Source organism: Podarcis bocagei (assembly GCF_964188305.1).
Source record: "Podarcis bocagei genome assembly, chromosome: 2".
Lineage (NCBI taxonomy): Eukaryota > Metazoa > Chordata > Lepidosauria > Squamata > Lacertidae > Podarcis > Podarcis bocagei.
Genome location: NC_138126.1, coordinates 35,879,939 through 35,899,623, shown reverse-complemented (window position 1 = coordinate 35,899,623; position 19,685 = coordinate 35,879,939). Strand labels below are relative to the sequence as shown.

At 47.2% G+C, this 19,685-nt stretch overlaps 1 protein-coding gene across 3 annotated transcripts in view; it reads left to right on the top strand.

Moving 5' to 3' along the window:
• Positions 1 to 14,487, top strand: part of PDZRN3 (PDZ domain containing ring finger 3) — a 184,693-nt gene extending 170,206 nt beyond the window's left edge. For all 3 annotated transcript variants that reach the window (XM_081184003.1, XM_081184002.1, XM_081184004.1), the window contains 5 exons: positions 6,119 to 6,217; positions 7,237 to 7,299; positions 9,045 to 9,149; positions 10,480 to 10,596; positions 11,745 to 14,487. In XM_081184003.1, the coding sequence (XP_081040129.1) occupies positions 6,119 to 6,217; positions 7,237 to 7,299; positions 9,045 to 9,149; positions 10,480 to 10,596; positions 11,745 to 13,277 (1,917 nt within the window). In that variant the 3' untranslated portion in view covers positions 13,278 to 14,487. The remainder of the gene's footprint in view (positions 1 to 6,118; positions 6,218 to 7,236; positions 7,300 to 9,044; positions 9,150 to 10,479; positions 10,597 to 11,744) is intronic.
• The last annotated feature ends 5,198 nt before the right edge of the window (positions 14,488 to 19,685 follow it).

The following is a 19,685-nucleotide window of genomic DNA, read 5'->3' as shown; positions in this document are numbered from 1 at the left end:
GATGCCTTTATTAAAGCGATGGATGGGTGTTTTTTATCAAGCATTGACGTGGATCTTGCCCGGAAGGAGGTGCATGGACTAAGGCAAGGGAGGGCCAGCGTAAGGCAATATCATGCCCGCTTTTTCGCTTTGGTCAGTGCCCTGGAATGGGACAGAGATTTGGCCCCTGTGAGAGACCTCTTTTGGGAGGGGCTGCACAGCTCGATTAAAGATGAAATCGCGAGGGGGGAGAGACCCCGGACCACCCAGGAGGTCGTTCAGAGGGCACTGGCAGTGGGGGTGCGGCTGGAAGAACGTCCGTGGAGCAGGGACGAAGGGCGTGGAGGGCGCGAACCAGCCAGGGGCCCCTCCTTCCTTCCCAGAGACGCAGCGCGTGCGCAATCCACGCCTCCGCCAGGAGGAGGAGCGGAACCTATGGAGGTTGGAGGTGCAAGGGCTCAGTCAGCAACCAGAGCCCTAGCACCGGCAGCAGTGAAAGCGAAGCCTCCTAGAGGGAACAGGAAGTGTTACGTCTGTGAGGAGCCAGGGCACATGGCGAAAGAGTGTCCCCAGAGGCCCCACAAGCTCACTGCAGCCTCAGCAATGGTGACTGCAGCAACGCAGCAAGGTGTGCCACAGCAGGGAAACGACGCAGTCTGGCTGGAGGAAGAGGCACTGGGGCCCAGCCAGACGTGTTAGTGACGCAGTCCCCAGAGATTTTACAGCCCGTGAACCCCCTCCCGCCCAAACCAGTGGTGAAGCTCACCGCATCTCTCCAGCTGCCCAATGGAATCACCATGGACGTGCCAATCACCGTGGACTCGGGCAGCAATGCGGACTTTATAGGGCAGGACTTTGTCGACAAACACGCTATACAGTTGCTGCCGGCCACACTGCCCCTGCAGGTTGTCACGGTGGATGGCAGGGAGCTGCTCGGGGGGCAAGTGGTGAAGCAGACGCCACCGATGGTGATGCGACTTGGGAATCACAAAGAAGTCATCAGCTTCAATGTCACTCAACTATCGGATACGCCCATTGTATTGGGAATGAGTTGGCTGGACAAGCACAGCCCAACGCTGGCTTGGTACCAGAGGCAGCTGATCTTCGGCTCTTCCTTTTGTGCTGAACACTGCATCGTGCCCCGGCAGGAAGGAGAGGAAGAGGAGTCACAGCTGCTGCTAGGCACGCTGCAAGCGATTCCCCACAAGTACGCAGAATTTTTGGAAGTTTTCTGCGAAAAGGAGGCGGACAGGCTACCCCCTCACAGACCATATGACTGCAAAATTGACCTGCTGCCGGGGGCGGCGCTGCCTAAAGGGAAACTGTATTCCATGTCAGAGGACGAACTGCAAGAACTCAAGGAGTTCATAGATCATAATTTGGAGCGCGGTTTCATCCGAGAGTCCAAGGCAGCGGGGGGCAGTCCTGTATTCTTTGTTAAAAAGCGAGACACGCCCCAAAAAAGACTGGTCGTGGACTATCGCATTTTAAACAGTGGGACCAAGCCATCGGACTTCCCCATGCCCCGAATCGATGACCTCCTAGCGAAGGTGCGGAAGGGAAAAGTGTTCACCAAGTTAGACCTGCGAGGGGCGTACAACCTCATTCGCATGCGGGAAGGAGATGAGTGGAAGACGGCCATGTTCACGCCACTGGGGACCTACGAATATAGAGTTATGCCTTTTGGATTGCAAAATGGCTCCCACGTTTTTCAAGCTTTTATGCATCACGTGTTGGCGGGACTTCTCTACAAGACGTGCGTCTGTTTCTTAGATGACATCCTGATCTTTTCGGAATCGCAGCGGGAGCATGACGGGCACGTCAAGGAAGTGCTGAGCAGGCTAAAGCAACATAGGCTCTACGCCAAGCTGGAGAAGTGCCAATTTGACGTGACGGAGGTGGACTTTCTGGGCTACAAGCTGTCTGACAAGGGGCTCGCCATGGACAGCGCCAAGGTTCGAGCGGTGTTGGATTGGAAGAGTCCACGCAACCGGAAGGAGGTCCAACGGTTTGTCGGCTTCGCGAACTTCTATCGCAAGTTTATCAAGGGCTTCGCTATGCAGATGGCGGCCATCACAGACACGCTTAGCTCCAAGAAAAAGAAGTTCGTTTGGACAGAGCAGGCGGAGCAGTCCTTTCAGGCACTCAAGCGTCTCTTCGCGTCGGAAGAGCAGCTGCTTCATGTCAACCCCAGCAGGCCGATGAGGGTGGAGACAGACGCCTCGGACAGAGCCGTGGGGGCGGTCCTGCTGCAGAAGGACCAGCAGGGGGTGTGGCGACCGGGAGCGTTTTACTCCAGGAAGCTCAGCAAGTCCGAGCAGAACTACACCATCTGGGACAGGGAGTTGCTGGCCATTCATGCAGCGTTCAAAGCGTGGAGGCACTTCCTGATCGGCGCCAAGCACACGGTGCAGGTTTGCACGGATCACAAGAATCTGGAGCACTGGCGCACGGCACAGTTCCTAAACCAGAGGCAGATACGTTGGGCTGAGTTCTTTGCGAACTTCGACTTCCGCATAGAGTATGTCCCGGGGGACACTAACATCATGGCGGACGCCCTTTCCCGTAAGCCACAGTATCTGGAGGACGCAACGCCAGCGGCCGCCATGCACATCTTCGCACCAACAGTGTGGGCGTGCGCCGCGGCCACCGTGGACCTGGAGGCGGTGCGACGAGCGTTGCAGGATGACTCCTTCGCGCAAGCAAAGATGGCAGAGGTGCAAAGGGGCAAGGCTGCGGCCGACGGTTTCCAGCTACGAGATGGATTGCTCATCCGTAAAGGGGCCATCTACGTGCCGGGAGACGACCTTCGCGCCAAGGTGCTGCAGCAGCTGCACGACGCGCCCACGGCCGGGCACTTTGGCAAGGAGAAGACGGTGGAATTAGTAGCCAGGGATTTCTGGTGGCCTGGAATGAGAGGGGAGGTCGCAGACTACGTGGCGAGGTGTGACACCTGCCAGAGGGCCAAGCCAGTGCACAGACCGCCGGCCGGACTGTTGGAACCGCTGCAAACTCCGGTCGAACCTTGGGAAAGGGTGGCTCTGGACTTTGTCACAGATCTGCCCAGCTCGAGAGGCAAGACGGCAGTGCTGGTGGTGGTGGACCTGTTTTCCAAGATGGCACATTTCATTCCGTGTGCGAAGGTGGCCACGGCGGAGCAAACCGCCAAACTGTTCATAGACCACGTGTTCAAGGTTCACGGTCTGCCACGGTCTATTCTGTCCGACCGGGGGCGGCAGTTCATCTCGAATTTCTGGCAGAAGCTGATGGGCTTCCTGAACGTCAAGATCAACCTGGCGTCGGCGAGACACCCGCAGACCAACGGGCAAGCGGAGCGGGTCAATGCCATCATGCAGCAGTACCTGAGATGTTATGCAAATCAACAGCCTGCGACGTGGGTGGATTACCTGCCGCTTGCCGAGTTCGCCTACAACAACACGAAGCACGTGTCCACGGGGGTCACGCCGTTCTTCGCCAACAATGGGAGGCACCCCAGAACCTTCCCGGGACTGGAAAGGATGGGGGAGGGGGAGCCGCAGACAGCAGATGCGTTCGCGTCGGAGCTGCAGGAAGTCCACGATCAGCTGAGGCGCCACCTGGAGCTGGCCAAACACGCATACAAGGTACAAGCGGACAAGCACAGAAGGGTTGGAGAAGAGATCCATGTGGGAGACTGGGTCTGGTTAGCAGCCCACGCAGTGCCGGCCAGGTCGTTGGCCAAGAAGAAACTAGGGCATAAACAACTGGGGCCCTACCAAGTCGAAGAGCAGGTCAACCCGGTAGCTTTCAGACTGGCACTTCCGGAGGGTTCCAGAATGCATCCGGTGTTCCACAGATCGGTGCTCACTCCCTACAAGGCACCGCACAGGTTCCAGGAACCCGGAACGGCGCCGAGTCCGGTCAGGGACAGACCAGGGCACGCGGGAGTGGCACAGAAGGAGCACATCAACGAAGTCACGGAGATTTTGGACTCCAGATGGGGGGAAGAGGGGGTAGAATACTTTCTCGCCAAGGAGGGCACCCCGGCCAGTGCGAACAGCTGGGTGCCGGGCTACGCCTTGGACGAACCTCTACTCAAAGACGAGTTTCATGCCCTCTTCCCACATAGACCAATGCCAGCAGACTTTTTCGACGACTGGCTTTTCACGCCCACGCTTTCGGCCAGCACTTTCCGGGGGTTCGACTCGGACGAGGACCCGACACAAGACGTCCGTTCCCCGGAGGGGTCACCCTCGGGATCTGCATCAGAACCCTCGTATTGGTGGGACGATAGACCAGAGGAGCAGTTCCGCAGAAAGTGGCTGGAATGCCCAGGACGAGCAACGCCGCCAGGAGGAAGTGAGGGAGAGACGGACATGGACGTTTTCGGGGACGACCCTGGTTTCGAGCACGGCGGCACAGAGATGGAAGCGGAGGTGACCGTCGTCGACGGGAGCAGGGAGGACGACCCGGGAGCCTTCAGATGGAGGCCCGCCACGGGAAGCGAACGATATCCGACGTTCGTCCCTTTGCAACAGCAGCACCCAGCTCCAGCACCGGAAGGAGGGGAGGGGGGAATGGGGGGCTTCGAGGGGGGGATGGATGTCAGGGGTTTAGGAGCAGAGGCAAGGGCAAGGGAGGAAACAGAGAGCGAAGGGGAGGAGGCAGAAGAAAAGATGAGTGATGACGACGACCCGAGATCTCCGAGTCTTTCCAGTGAATCAGAGGATTCACAGAAAGGAGCACCAGTGGCCAGGGCAAGGGGGGAGTCTAGGGGGGCACCCCAGGAAGATAGAGCCAGAGGGGACTCAGAGGAGAGCAGTTGGAAATCGGGACCAGCGTCACCGCCAGGGAGCAGGGAAGAGGAAGGGAGCCAGGGGGCAAGCGCTGGCAGCTCACCACAGGAGGGAGGGCATGAGTCAGGAGTGGCCACACCTCCATCGGGGAGCGAAGAAACGGTTAAGCGGAAAGTGGAAGGTTGGGCGCGCGCGCCAAGTTCAAATGCAGAGGAAGGCGGCGCAGTAAGCAGCCCGGAAAGGGAGCCAGGTCCTAAAGCCCGGCGCAAGGAGGCAGGAGGGTCCGGGTCAGCGTCAGAAGAATCCCGGAAGGAAGAAACCCCGGGGGGCAGAGGGACCCAGAGGAGAATAGTCAGGCGGAAAAGGTGGAGCAGGGCTAGGATATTAAGTTGGTGCACAAGGGGCGGAGACTCAGACGGAGCTTCGCCGATCTAGCTACTAGACGTAGAACTGCACGCAGCAGCTTGAGAATGGAAACTGTAACTCAATAAAGACTTTCACTTAATGATCGCTGGCTAGCGTGATCCTCTGTGAGCTAGGATCTTCGAGCAGCTCTGACAACACCTTATAAATTGCTATCATTTTTGGTGAAAGGTGGTCTAGAAATCAATAACAATAATAACGTGTGTAGTTTATAAATTAATCTCCCCATTTCATGCAACTGAGATTAGAAAGAAACAGCTTTTAACTTCCTCACTACCTTGCTGCAGGCCACTTTTTCACAGACCATGAAACAACTTCCATCACAAGAACAATGAAAGGTTGTAATCTGTGCCAACCTTGTTTTCTTAGTGCAACACTAACACTAATGTTTTCACTTGCCCAGCCTTATGTGCCTTTATGGGGATTTAGTCATGGCTAACTTTGCCTTGAAGTATTTGGATTAGAGACTATTCCAGAATTGCATTGCACTAGTCTAGAGAATGCTAAAATGTGATTAGAGAACAAACAGCATCTCCAGTTACAGAAATGCATAGATTTAGTATTTATTTATCTCTTTGCGCTAATGATGTTACTGTTCCTAGGGTGTTGGAAATGTAGAAAGACTTCGGTTCCAAAGACTCACTTGACAAATATTATAGTGGAGGCACTAAAAATGGGGGGGGGGGTTTGCCACTTCATGAGAGATGGACCATTTTTCTTCTATATGATCAATAAGAGAGTCTTATTTCCAAAATGACTGCATATTGATAGAAGAGCCAGAATTGCCCTCTGTATTGATCATGTGTCCATAATCACTTCTAGCTCAGTAAATTAACATAGTGCAATCTTTTCAAAACAGAAACTATAATGTAAGCAAAATATTTCCACATATTTAAAAAACAACAACAGACATTCACCAGTTTCTCATTCCTTTGCCCTAGGAAGTAGATTTGCATCGAGTGAACAGCCAGGACAAGTTTGGGCTTACAGTGTGCTACAGAACTGATGATGAAGATGATATTGGCATTTATATCAGTGAGGTGAGACCAAATATAATACTTGCCTTTTGACTGTAGTTGTGAAAAAGTCATCCCCCCCCCCGTCAGTTACATTTCACGTTACTTGCAAAAGCAAGTTTTGATGTAATATAGAACAATTTTACTACATTTCAGGCACCTATTTCTGTTTTTTTAAGATCAACATTAGAAGACCTATTCCAGATGTACCCACTTTCAGATGAGTGGCAACCAGAGAGGTGGTGGTTCCGGTTGTGAACACAGGGAACCTAAGATGCTGCCTTGTATTAAATCTGACCATTGATTGGCCCATCTAGACCAGTGTTGTTTACATTGACCTTTCTTAGACTGGTAACCTCCAGATGTTGTTGGATTGTCATTGTCATAATCCCTGACTGTCTGGGGCTGGGGGACTTGTACAAAACATCTGGAAGGCACCAGGTCTACATTGACTGGCAGCTGCACTTTAGGGTTTCTTCCCCACCTGTACCTAGAGATGCCGGAGATGGGACCTAGGACGTCTTGCAAATCATATGTTTCCTAATAAAATAGTGCAGTGTTTCTTTCTCAGGTTGGGGAACCTTCTCCAGCCCAAGTGTAACTTTCCCTTCAGGGCAAATTTCTGGGGGTGACATGCCTATGTGGGCAGGGCCACAAGCAAATAATGTGGGCAAAGCAATAAATGTAAATTGTATGTTTGTGCCGTAGGCTAGTTTCTTCACACTCACACACCCCTCTCTATCCTCTACCCAGGCAAGCAAGAAGAATTATTAGAGGACTCATTCCACCCAGGCAAAAACACTCAATGAGAGGCCAAAGTTGGGTGGAGGGGCATGGTTCAAGAGGGTGTGGGGCTTGGGGGCAGGTAGAAAGGCCTGGGGGCAGCATTTGAGCCCCGGGTCTGAGGTTCCCCATCCATGTCTAAAAGAAACAAGAAGGATTGTGAACTATGTGTATGGGCAATGTCAGATAATATGCCAGTGGTTGGAAGTACGCAGGGAAGAAATGCTGCAAAAAGTAGCCAACTTTCTGCTCTTTTGTAGATTGATCCCAACAGCATTGCTGCAAAAGATGGTCGCATCAGAGAAGGCGATCGTATAATTCAAGTGAGTTTATGTTATATGAAATCCTATTAGTTTCTTCAGTTATTCTATTATGTGACATTTCCGACAGATGAGCCAGTGTGGTGTAGTAGTTAAAGAGTGTCAGACTAGAACCCGGGAGACCACGGTTTGAGTCCCCACTCTGCCATGAAACTTGCTGGGTGACCTTGGCCCAGTCACTGCCTCTCACCCTAACCCGCCTCACAGGATTAAATGAGCAGCAGGGAGAAGCATGTCAGGCACCTTGAAGTCCTTGCAGGGGGAAAGGTGGGCTAGAAATGCAGTAAGTAGAATAAAATATATAAGAAAATGTATTTCAAAAGTCCCCGGTATAAATATTCCCCCAAATAAGTCTTTTGATGAAATACCTGAAGGCCAGATGCTCGCAGTTTAGGGCAAATGCAGTCGTGTTTACTTTCATAGATCAGCCATGAAAGCCAAAGTGTTGCCTGACAGCATTATGTTCGTGAGAAACTACCAATGGGGACAGTTCAACAGTCTCTGAACACTGGCGTAATGTTATTGAATTTGCCATCATATAGCGCTTTTAGCAGGCAAAGAGATTTATCATCTTTATTTTATTCAGCCTCAAAACAGCCCTGTGAATCCCAGTTGTCACATTACTTTCTGATGCTGTAAAGTTTATGTGGCAGGAGCAGGTATTTATCTTGCCAGGGCAAAGTTTTAAATACTCGAGCCTGCCCTGCCTTGGAAAAAAAGCAGCACTCTCTATGTGATGAGGCACTTAAAACGAGTTGCCAGTCAAAACTGTTGATTTAAAGTTACATGTTGTGCCAAATCCCTGCCCTGCCCCCAGCCTGTTTCATGAAAACCTTTACCCTCAGAGAAAGAAGTCTATGTTTTTCAGCTTCATCTAACTTTTTTTTTGGGGGGGTAGGGAATCTATTTAAAGGAAATCAAATCATCCAGAGCACTTCAGTGCTGCGCAGGAAGAATCCTGGCAAGCCACACTTCTTCAAAAGCCTAATGGAGGCAATACTGATTTAGAGTTGTATCCAACAAAGTTGTCCTGTTCGCACCTCTATCTCCCCACATCCCAGCCAAATCTGCATTGGGGGGTTGGGGGAACCTCCAGAACAGATTTCGGGTACACACAGGGAGAAGAGGGAGAGGGACTTCCATTGCACAAGGAGAAGTTCTTGCATGAAGAGGATGACTTCATTGGATACAACCCCAAACATTCTCATAATAGGCATTTCAGGAAGCATGAGGTGTTGAGAAGCTGGTATGAATGAATGAAGCTTCAAATTAAGACCACACACCACTTGTCCACTTCATAATGGCCACTGTACTTCCTTCTCCCACCCCAAAATAACAAGTGACCTATTTTCTAAGGTCATTTCTTTGGAAATAACTGGGCAAAAATAACCGCCACAGCATTAGTTAAAGTAGGTGCTTGGTGACCTCTTTGCATAAAAAGTCTCTTTGAGAGTTGGGTGTGAATCATTTCCAATGAGTCTGAAGGGCACTGACCTTGGTCAAGGCAGGCCAGAGGCTTTATGGGTGAACTTAGAATTGAAGTCATGACTCTGACATGAGGCTTTCATTCATTTCAGTGCAGCTGGTTCTGAGGAATACTCCATATGAGGCAAAATGTGTCTAAACCCAGACTAAAATTCTCTGCATCAAGTTGCATGGTTTTAAAAAATATAAGTGCACTTCACATATAATTTCTGAGTTCTTTCTTTTGGATTTCTATATAATGGGATTTGAATTTCTTTCTCCAGATTAATGGCATAGAGATACAGAATCGCGAAGAAGCTGTGGCACTCCTTACCAGTGAAGAAAGCAAGAACGTTTCCTTGCTCATAGCAAGGCCAGAAATTCTCCAGGTGCTGCATCTAATTATTATTAGTAGATAGGTAGCCGTGTTGGTCTGCCATAGTCAAAATAAAAAAAAATTCCTTCCAGTAGCACCTTAAAGACCAACTAAGTTAGTTCTTGGTATGAGCTTTCGTGTGCATGCACACTTCTTCAGATACCTGAAGAAGAAGAAGAAGAAGTGTGTATCTTCAGGTATCTGAAGAAGTGTGCATGCACACGAAAGCTCATACCAAGAACTAACTTAGTTGGTCTTTAAGGTGCTACTGGAAGGAATTTTTTTTTAATTTTAATTATTATTAGTTATTGTTTATACAGCATCATCAATGGGCATTGTGCTTTATAGAGCACGATGCTTCCAACCGTTGAGGCTGGTAGAGCTGAGTGAGTGAAGGTACCAGTAGAGATGCGTCAACATAGGAGAGCAGAGAAGCTAGGAAGGGTGAGACTACTGAGGGCAAGGACATGGTGCTAGAGTTGCAAGCAAACAGCACCTTCAGATAGTGTGTCCCCGGCCCTGTCTGACATGTTACTACACAGGATTCAGAATAAACTGTCTGGCATAGTGCTGATTATTGTGCAAAACTGCACCCATGCGCCCTCACTATGTCCCAATCTCACTCATCCAGCATTAGCTAGCTATGTGCTGCAATAGTCCAGCTGTAGACTTGACCAGTGTTGAACAGAGTGATTGTCCGGGGTGGATGGGGGATTGACATTGACCTCCCAGCAGTGAAGTTGCTGCTGCTTACTGGGAGGAAGAGTGGGAGGGGCAAGGCAGTGAGGAGGTTGGCACTGTGCAACTCACCTGCAGGGCCAATGCAGTGCTGCATTTGCACAGCGCTAACCTCCCCACCGCTTTCCCCTCCCAAGTTCCCTTCCGGTAAGCGGCAGTGACTCTGCAGCCGGGAGGTCAGGTAAGCATCACCACCCCACCATCTGCTACTGGCATGCCTTGTACATCATGCTGTTTTTAGCAAGCCAGAATTATTTCCTGTTTTATGGTAGTGCTCCATTACTATGGCATGCATGCAGTTCCCAACGCATCTGGATTCTTTAACTCACCAAGAGATCTGTTTCTAGGAATTAGCGAGGGTGGAGGAAATTATTTTCCCATCACATAATGCATTGTGCTTTGTGTCAAGAACTCAAATATCCTTCTGCACTTCAGATTCACATCAGGCAAGGAAGGAAGCACAACTTGTATGCTGAGGTTCTTACAAGTTGTGCATGAAATAAGTCAGATTCCCAGAAAAGCAGTTCTTGAGTTCGCATTATTTATTGAGTCACATCCGCATAGCAATATTCGGTGCATTTGTTTTGTATTTCTTCTCCTTGTAGCTGGATGAAGGATGGATGGATGATGACAGAAATGATTTTCTGGATGATTTACACATGGACATGCTGGAGGAACAGCACCATCAGGCAATGCAGTTTACTGCCAGCATGCTTCAGCAGGTAAATGTCATTCTTCTTTGTTAGGTGAAATACCTTATTGTCAAACCAAAGTCATGCTGTTCCCTGGCTCTTATTTAAGCATTGCATTAAACATTTCTTACATATGCTGTGAGCCCTTCCTAGGATGGAAAAGAACAGCTGTCTCTGAATAAGAATAACTGACAAGAGAGCATCCTACAATTGTAGAATTTCTTCACTGCACCCTCATTACTTAAGGGACCGCCCACACCTGCACTCAGTTTCTTTTTGAGCACTGTCCATTTTATGTATGTGGTTAAGATTCTGCTTTTCCACTTGTCCCAAACATCTTACAGTGTATCATTAATCCCTTTGTATCTGAAGAAGTGTGCATGCACACGAAAGCTCATACCAAGAACTAACTTAGTTGGTCTTTAAGGTGCTACTGGAAGGAATTTTTTTATTTTGATTAATCCCTTTGGTCTTCCAACCCAAACCCTTATCCTGAGTGACGGGGAAACTGTATAAGGGCACCCACTAAACAACATAGGACACCGCTGTCCACTGAGTCAGACCACTGGTCAATTTAGTTCATGACTGTCTGCACTCACCAGTAGCAGCATTTCAGCCAAGGGACATTCCCAGCCCTCAATGGAAATGCTAGGGGTTGAAACTCGGACCTTCTGCATGCCAAGCAGGTGATCTGACACTGAGCTACAGCTTTCCACATTTCTTCACAGAGATTTGAATTAAGGTCTTCTGATCCAACATTCCTCAAATGCAGAAAAAATAACAATATCCAAATGTTATAAATAGTGTTTCGGGTTCTTTTGAAAATCTGGTCTGAATAATAGATTCTTAAAAATTGGGGAGGAGGGGAGAATACACCCGAAATCTAGCCAAAAAGTATATCACCATCTGAATTATGCATTTCCTAGGTAAAAAATGAAATTTCCACTCCTAAGTGAAACTAAAAGAAACACTTTTCCTGCAAAAACTTATCAGTGTTACTCGTGAGATGTTCCAAGTGGACCATACCTATTTCATCTATAAGGATTGGGGGGGGGGGTAATTTATAGAAGAAAATCTGTAGAAGAAAATTCTGCAAATAGGGAGAAGAAAATTAGTTTGCCTATTACATTTATTTGCATTTTTTTCTTAACGAATGTACTTTTTCTTGATGACTTTAGAAGAAGAAAAATGAAGAGGATGGAGGCACCACAGATACCGCCACCATTTTATCAAACCAGCACGAGAAAGACAGTGGCGTAGGGCGCACCGATGAAAGCACCCGGAACGACGAAAGCTCGGAGCAGGAGAACAATGCCGACGACCACACAACTTCCTCAAACACCCTGGGGAGCCAGAAGAAGCTGACCTACAGCCACGACACGCTGGGCAGCGGGGACATGCAGTTCAGCAACGAGTCGTTCATTTCCGCCGACTGCGCCGATGCCGACTTCCTCGGCATCCCGGTGGACGAGTGCGAGAGGTTCCGCGAGCTGCTGGAACTGAAGTGCCAGGTGAAGTCCACCAACCCGTACGGCCTGTACTACCACAACAGCACTCTGGATATGAGCAAGAGTGACCACGAGAGCGTGGACCGGGAGCTGGAGATGCTGAACGAGGAGCTGCGCAACATTGAGCTGGAGTGCCTCAATATCGTGAGGGCCCACAAGATGCAGCAGTTGAAGGAGCAGTACCGAGAGCCGTGGATGCTGCACAACAGCGGCTTCCGCAACTACAACACAAGCATTGACGTCCGCCGGCATGAGCTCTCGGACATCACCGAACTCCCAGAGAAATCGGACAAGGACAGCTCCAGCGCTTACAATACAGGGGAAAGTTGCCGGAGCACGCCTCTCACCCTGGAGATCTCCCCCAACAACTCTCTGTGCAGGACAGCAGAAGATCTCAATTTGCAAGTCAGCGAAGGAGCGGAAGGGTCTCAGAAAAATTTGCTGTCTAGCCCAGAAAGTCATGAATATGGCACAGCTAAAGCTCACCCCAAAGATGCTGAGCAGCTGGAAATCAAAGAGAGGAAAGAGAGCGATGGAAGCAAAAGCCCAGCTCTGCCCCCCAAACCAGGCAGCTCCTACTTATCTCCCTATCACCACTCTCCATATAAACATGCGCACATCCCTGCCCATGCCCAGCACTACCAGAGCTACATGCAGTTGATACAGCAGAAGTCGGCGGTGGAGTATGCGCAGAGCCAAATGAGCTTAGTGAGCATGTGCAAAGACTTGAACTCTTCCAACCAGAGCGAGCCCAGGATGGAATGGAAAGTCAAAGTCAGGAGCGACGGGACCCGTTACATCACCAAGAGACCCGTGCGGGACAGGTTGCTGAGGGAGCGTGCCATAAAGATCAAGGAGGAGCGCAGTGGCATGACGACGGACGACGATGCCATCAGCGAAATGAAGATGGGCCGTTACTGGAGCAAGGAAGAGCGGAAGCAGCATGTCGTGAAAGCCAAGGAGCAGAGGAAAAGGCGCGAGTTTATGATGCAGAGCAGGTTAGAGTGTTTAAAGGAACAGCAGGGGGCCGAAGAGAAGAAGGAAATGAATATCATAGAACTGAGCCACAAAAAAATGATGAAGAAAAGGAATAAAAAGATATTTGACAATTGGATGACAATCCAAGAACTGCTGACCCATGGCACAAAGTCACCTGACGGCACAAAAGTTTACAACTCCTTCCTGTCGGTGACTACTGTATAATCTCCCGGTGCCAAAGTTGTGTACATAAAACCCTACCGATGGGGTAGAGATTCCTGCCTCGTTAAATGTGGCAACGCTCCCTCTCTTTGATTGTAAATAAAAGACACGTTCATTGGCTTTATACTTCAAATACTGAACTCTGGGTGCAAAAGAGGAGAGAAAGAGTCATCCACCCAAAATCTCTTTTAAGGCAATACGGAACAGACAGACCTTATTTGAAATACCAATAGTACCTTTTTTTGTAACGTGTTACACTTTTACATAAGATGTTTTAAATAACAGGAAAAGCATATTAATCATACTTACACAGGTAATATCTTTTTAAACTATATTCATATTTTAAAAAGGTTACACATGCAGAAACTCAAAAGACAACTTCAAATATGTATTTTTAACAAAGCAGTATTTTGCAATATATCTTTGCTATTGTGCCCTTTTTCTGCACAAGTTTCTGTTTTATCAATATTTTAGCTGAACTACCAAACTCTTGATAGAATCATTTTGCAGTAATGTACATGATTTCTCAAACCAGTTGTGTCTTTGGGGTTGTGCACTCATACTGCTTCGCTTTATGGCACAGCATGCATGCCCAATTTGTGACCTACCAAGCCCGGTGCAGACCACTAGCCAGATATTGGGACCTGTCCTGTGCTCAGTAATGCACTCTGGGTGGGCTGTTTGGCGAGTCGCAAGTTGTAAAGGTCTCTATGTTGTGACTGCTGCAAATGTCTGGGTAGCTGCAGCCCTCTTGCAGGGGGGCGAAGAGTGGTGGTAAACAGCAGAGGCAGCCGACTACCACAGCAGTTTGGGGACCGAGGACAACTAGGCACTACACTAAGCGTATTATGCACACAACCCCTTAAGAGTCCTGGCTAAGAGCTACACACTTTTATTTTCTTTCTTTGCGGTTTCTGAAGGAAGTATGTAGGTATCACTTGAAAGAGCAGAAGCAAACTGCTGCATGGTGCAGCCCTGGAACACTTTGAAGCAAGTTTGCCAAGGCTGTGGGGCCTGTTGGAAGAATGTGCATGTGTGTCCAATGTTTTTACAAGGCCGTTTTGTGTAATTTGAAATGCCCATTGTAGTAGCTGTCTGCTTTGTAGATTTGAATGTATTGAAATTGAAAGCAGTTTTCATGAAATCATGACTAGTTATAAACATTAACAAGTAAATGAAGTTAAAAAAATAAATTATTGTTTTATATTTCATATCCTTTGGCTTTTTCTTAACTTTGACCACCTTTACCACAATGCCTTGTGTAAGCTGCATTGTTAGAAATTAGGTTTATCTGGCTGAACGGATTGGATTACCGAAACTGAGTTTATTTTAGGATAGCAAGCAGGCTGATGGCAGAAATTCAGCTCATGAGGCCCCCATGCTTGGAATCACCCTTGTGGATGAGTTGGAAGAAAGGTTTTCTAATCTACATAATTGCAAAGAATGAAGCAGCCTTTTTCAGAGAACAAAACTTCATTGCTTCTCTTCTCTCCATATTTTTAAGTCCTCACACACAAAAAGATTTTTTAAAAAGGTTGATTCGCAGTTGCTGCTTTTCAGATTTCAGCACACTAAATTCCAAATGAGCCTTACGAAAGCTTGAACAAATTAAACAATCCTATTTGCATGTTGTGCTTAAAAAACAACAACCATCAGCTGCTGTTTACTTCTTCATGTGTCAAAAGTCAGTGAAGGATTCTGGGTTACGTCTCTTGACAAACCTTTTGGGGAAGTCAATTCCAAGCTGAGAACCATACTAGATGTGATGTTATTTGTGTAATTAGCTATTCTGTGGCTGCTTTTTTACCATAAATAATCAGGACAGTGAGCCAGATTTGCTATATAAAAATAATAATCAGCCACATAAGGACTAAAGATGTGAATAACATCACTTCTAGTTTGGCTCGGAGAACACTTCCGTTAATTCCCTTGTAGTTTATGCTTGCTGCAGGAAGAATATTTGTGCTGACCCCAGTGGCTGTATTTTCCATTCGGAGGACCCAAGCCCTCCCGATTCTGTAAGGCAGCCTTAGCCAGCCCGGTGTTTTTGTACTACAGCTCCTAAGGCCGTACTGGCTGGGGCTGATGAGAGTTGTAGTCCAGAACACCTGTCAGACACCAGACCAGCATTTTGCACTGGGCCCCAAACATCATGAAGTGGTAGAGAAAGTTGGAGCAGTGCTGGCAGAATCTTCTTGTGTAGGGCTTCACTCTAGTCAGCTACATTTTCCAACCATATGAGAGGGCAGCATGCAGAGTGCCTGCGTTTCAGGGAAAGCTGGGACAGCGAAAGGGGGAGAAGTGTGAAGGGGTGTGCATATGTGTGTGTTCACACATGCACGTTCACATTCCTCGGCTTGGGAGGCAATGTGAATTAGTATAAGGGTAAAAAGCTTCACTGCTTAAGAGTGTATAGTCAGGTATCTGTGTCTTGAATCTATGTGATTGGTACTTGAAAATAGGTATGCGTCCCCAGACATTACTATTCTAGGTACAGTGGTACCTAGGGTTAAGTACTTAATTCATTCCGGAGGTCCGTTCTTAACCTGAAACTGTTCTTAACCTGAAGCACCACTTTAGCTAATGGGGCCTCCTGCTGCCACCGCGCCACCGAAGCACGATTTCTGTTCTCATCCTGAAGCAAAGTTCTTAACCTGAAGCACTATTTCTGGGTTAGCGGAGTCTGTAACCTGAAGCGTATGTAACCTGAAGCGTATGTAACCCAAGGTACCACTGTACTAGCTCTCATCTCTGTCTAAAGCTGCAATCCTAAAGACATATATGTCTGAGAGTAAGTCAGCATAGATGTGCATAAGATCACACTATAAACTGCAGAAAATTTTCTTATCCAGAAATAAGCATGTTTACCGATGCAATATTTATAGCCAGCATGCCACCACCCTGCCAAATTGTGACGTGAAATGAGAAAACCCTCAGCCAGACCTAAAAACACAATTTTCCAGTTGGTTTTTGGCTTGCTCAACCACCCCAGCCCACCCGCTTCAAATAAAAATGCGAGTTCTCACACATTAGGGATCACAAACAAGAGGTAGGCAGGCCTATGTATTGCCTAGGGACTAGTGGTTGGAGAACTAATTAGGATTATAAACTGGAAGTATGTAAATTAAACCAAATATAATTATCTGCCAGTGGCCTTTGGAAATAGGTTACAGGATACTTGTTAGCAAAATTGCTCAAATGCCTGGAAGCCACACAAAAGCAGACCATCAGCAGTTTAAACTCCCTCTTTTATTTTGTTTTCGGCAGAGTCCTTCTTGTAAGGAACTGCATGGAACACAAACTAATTAAGAAAAGACACCATTAACCGAAAGGTGATGTGCAGAGATTGGAACAGTGTAATTCTTCCCTTTACCTCTCCCTATCCTAATCCTACAGATTTGATTACATTTAAATTCCTTGCCACACAAACGACAAAAGACTGAACCTTGGATGCTGTCACTTCCCCCTAGGATCTGTGTTTTCCTTGCATCCCTTAGAGGAAAGAAGCTAATCCTGATGAGCAGGCTGTTTTGCTGCTGAAACAAACATTCCTGTGATGCAAACTTTTTTAAATAGCATCACCGCACTTTATTCTGAAAGGGCATTTACAGAACCAAGTAAAAGGAAACACACATAATGCATGATCCTTAAAAACAAGGAATTCCCGCCACAACCACCCCAGCACGGCAAAATAAGAAAAACATTTTTTCTTCCCTAAAGATAAAAGTACACGCTGCATGTACCTTTGCTTAATGAAACCCAATGGCTCTGCTTGTAGAGAAAACATAGCTCACAGGTGTGGAAGGGGGCACTTTGGGAACAGGGGGTGGGCAGGGGGCTTAGCCCTCCCCTTCTACCACCTGCCAGGTTCACATTCAAAATAAACCACAAATTGCTTTTCTTCCACAGAATTCCAGGTGCATATTTATATTGGTAAATATATGTATGGAATCCTGCGGCTATCAAGATTTTGTTAGCAAGTGATTTTGTTACGTGTTGTTCTATCATTTTTTAGGCTGAAAAGTCACATTATGAGCAACTGCTTAGCTGTCGGTAGCTTGCAGTTGGACCATGTGGGAATTGTTTAACAAGACCACTCTTTTTGTGTTTATTCGTTTATAACCTGCTTTTCTATTTCCAAGCTGCTCACAATTAAAATATTAAAGACAGCCATATACAACATATTAAAAAACATAGAGCCAGTCTCAAGAAAGGAAAAAACCATGAGATGAAATGATTCTACTTCTCAAAGCGTTGCATTTCAGACTGGTAGGTTTACACACAGTCATGCTTTGCAATAATGGCCCAACAGAGATGCGTTTCCAGACATGGGCCTTCTCCAATAAGCCAGAAGCAAATTCCATCTCTCTTGACATATGTCTGCCATGTGGCCTCCAAATCTTGGGGACACACATTTTCCCTCCACACGTAACACCTGTGAACCCACATTGCTAAAGTAAAATGTAATTTGTACCTGTGGACTTTCTGGCCTGTGGACTCAAGTCACCCTTCAGTAGCAAACACTCTTGCATCAGGGCAATTACAGGCGTGGCAGCACCTAGACTTTTGAACAATCTGCCCAACAACATTCGATGGGAACCTTTCTTACATTGTTTTAGACACCTGCCTACCCAGACTTATGATTTCATTAGGAATACTTGTTTTTATTTTATTCTGATTTTATCTCTTTATTATTGATAGTTGCCACTTTCATGCATTTGATCAAGCAGTTCATAAAATTTCTTGCATAAATAAATATGCCAGTCTGGAACGTTTCATCAGCCTTGAGAAGTATTCCAATGGGCTCATATTAGATTGCTCAGAATGTATGTCAATGTAAAGTTGGCTGTCATCCACATCTTGGCACCTCAGTCCACACCCCTGACTGACCCGCCCTCCCAGGAGTTTCACATGGATGTTAAATAGAATGGGAAACAAAATAAGAGCCCCACAAATCTCCATAATCACCAATGGACTGAGTCATAATCCCTGCAACACCATAGTTTCAAGCCTCCACTCAGACACTCAGTCCAGAAGGATATCATGGTAGATGGGAACATCTCAGAAAGACAAGAACGTGAGTAAGACCTTCCTTATAGCCGCAAGTACAAATCCCGGAAACATTTCTTTATTAGCCCCAAAGAACAAGTTTTACCAGCACCTCTGGAGGCATCTGAGATTAGTCTTTTTTAAAAAAAAAAATCTACAAACTACGTTTGTCCTTAACCTTACATGTTGGTGCTGCTGTATGAATGACAACAACATTGTGTCATTCTGTGGTTCCTGCGCCATAATATCCTAGCCTATGCACAAGAACAAAAAAGAATCCCTGCTCCAAAGAAGAGCCTTGATTGGATCAACCTATTCATTGTAGTTGGGTGTGAGGTTGTTAGGATCAATTCTTGGAAGCAAATTTCAAAATGGAATATTTTGAGTCCTGTAATAAATATATCTGAATGGTTGAAAAGGAGACATTTTCTCTTCTGGATTTCCCAGACATCAGAAAGTATAAAAATCCCACTTTTTCTTTTTATTAAAATGATCAGAAGTTGTGCATGAAAAGAGAAACTGGACCCAGTTACTTGGGTAGAAAAGAAAGCCAGGAGAGTCGTGACTCTCTTGTCATCTGCCACCTGCAGGATGCAAATAGGCAGTGAAAAAATGCAGATAGATATACATAGACAAATATATTTAAGGAGCTCCCCTGAGAAGCCAAGGGTATTTCAAATCCAGCACTCGGGAGCTGGGGACATTTTTCACCCTGAGGGACACATTCCCTTCTGGGCAACTTTCCAAAGGTCAGGTGTCTGGGGTGGTTGGGGCTGGGACAAAAGAAGGTGGAGCAGTGAATGGCAATTTTATGTTTGTACAGTAGGCGACCACCTGCACACACACACACAAACTCCTCTCCTATCTTCCATTGAGACAAGCAAGAGTCGTCAACAGAGCCCAAGGACACGATCCAAATAGACACAAGTACTCAAGTTGCAAAGCAGGCTCAGTGTTGGAGGTCTTCTGGGGTCGGGGTGCGCCCTGGGGAGCTTTTCAAGGGCCACATTCAGCTATTGAGATACTAGTGATTGAAGCAGCTACATCACACCTGCAAAGCAGTTCCCAAAAGGGGGACCTTTTCCCCTCTTCCCAGTGCCCTCCTTTAGCAAATACTTCAGCACATCCCATAAAGTGTTGCACACCAAGGAAGCACCTTCCAACCAACTACAACGTGAACTGACAGGTGATGTAGCAACAGCTTCCTGATTCTTATGGTAAATAGGAATGAGGCAATTCCTGGTGTCAGCACCACTTGGTGACAAATTTGGCTTCTTGACAGCAGCTCTCGCCATGCTTTTAGATGAATAATCAGCTGGAGGACTTTCCAAATAACCCCTTTGACAATTCAGCCTCTTTATG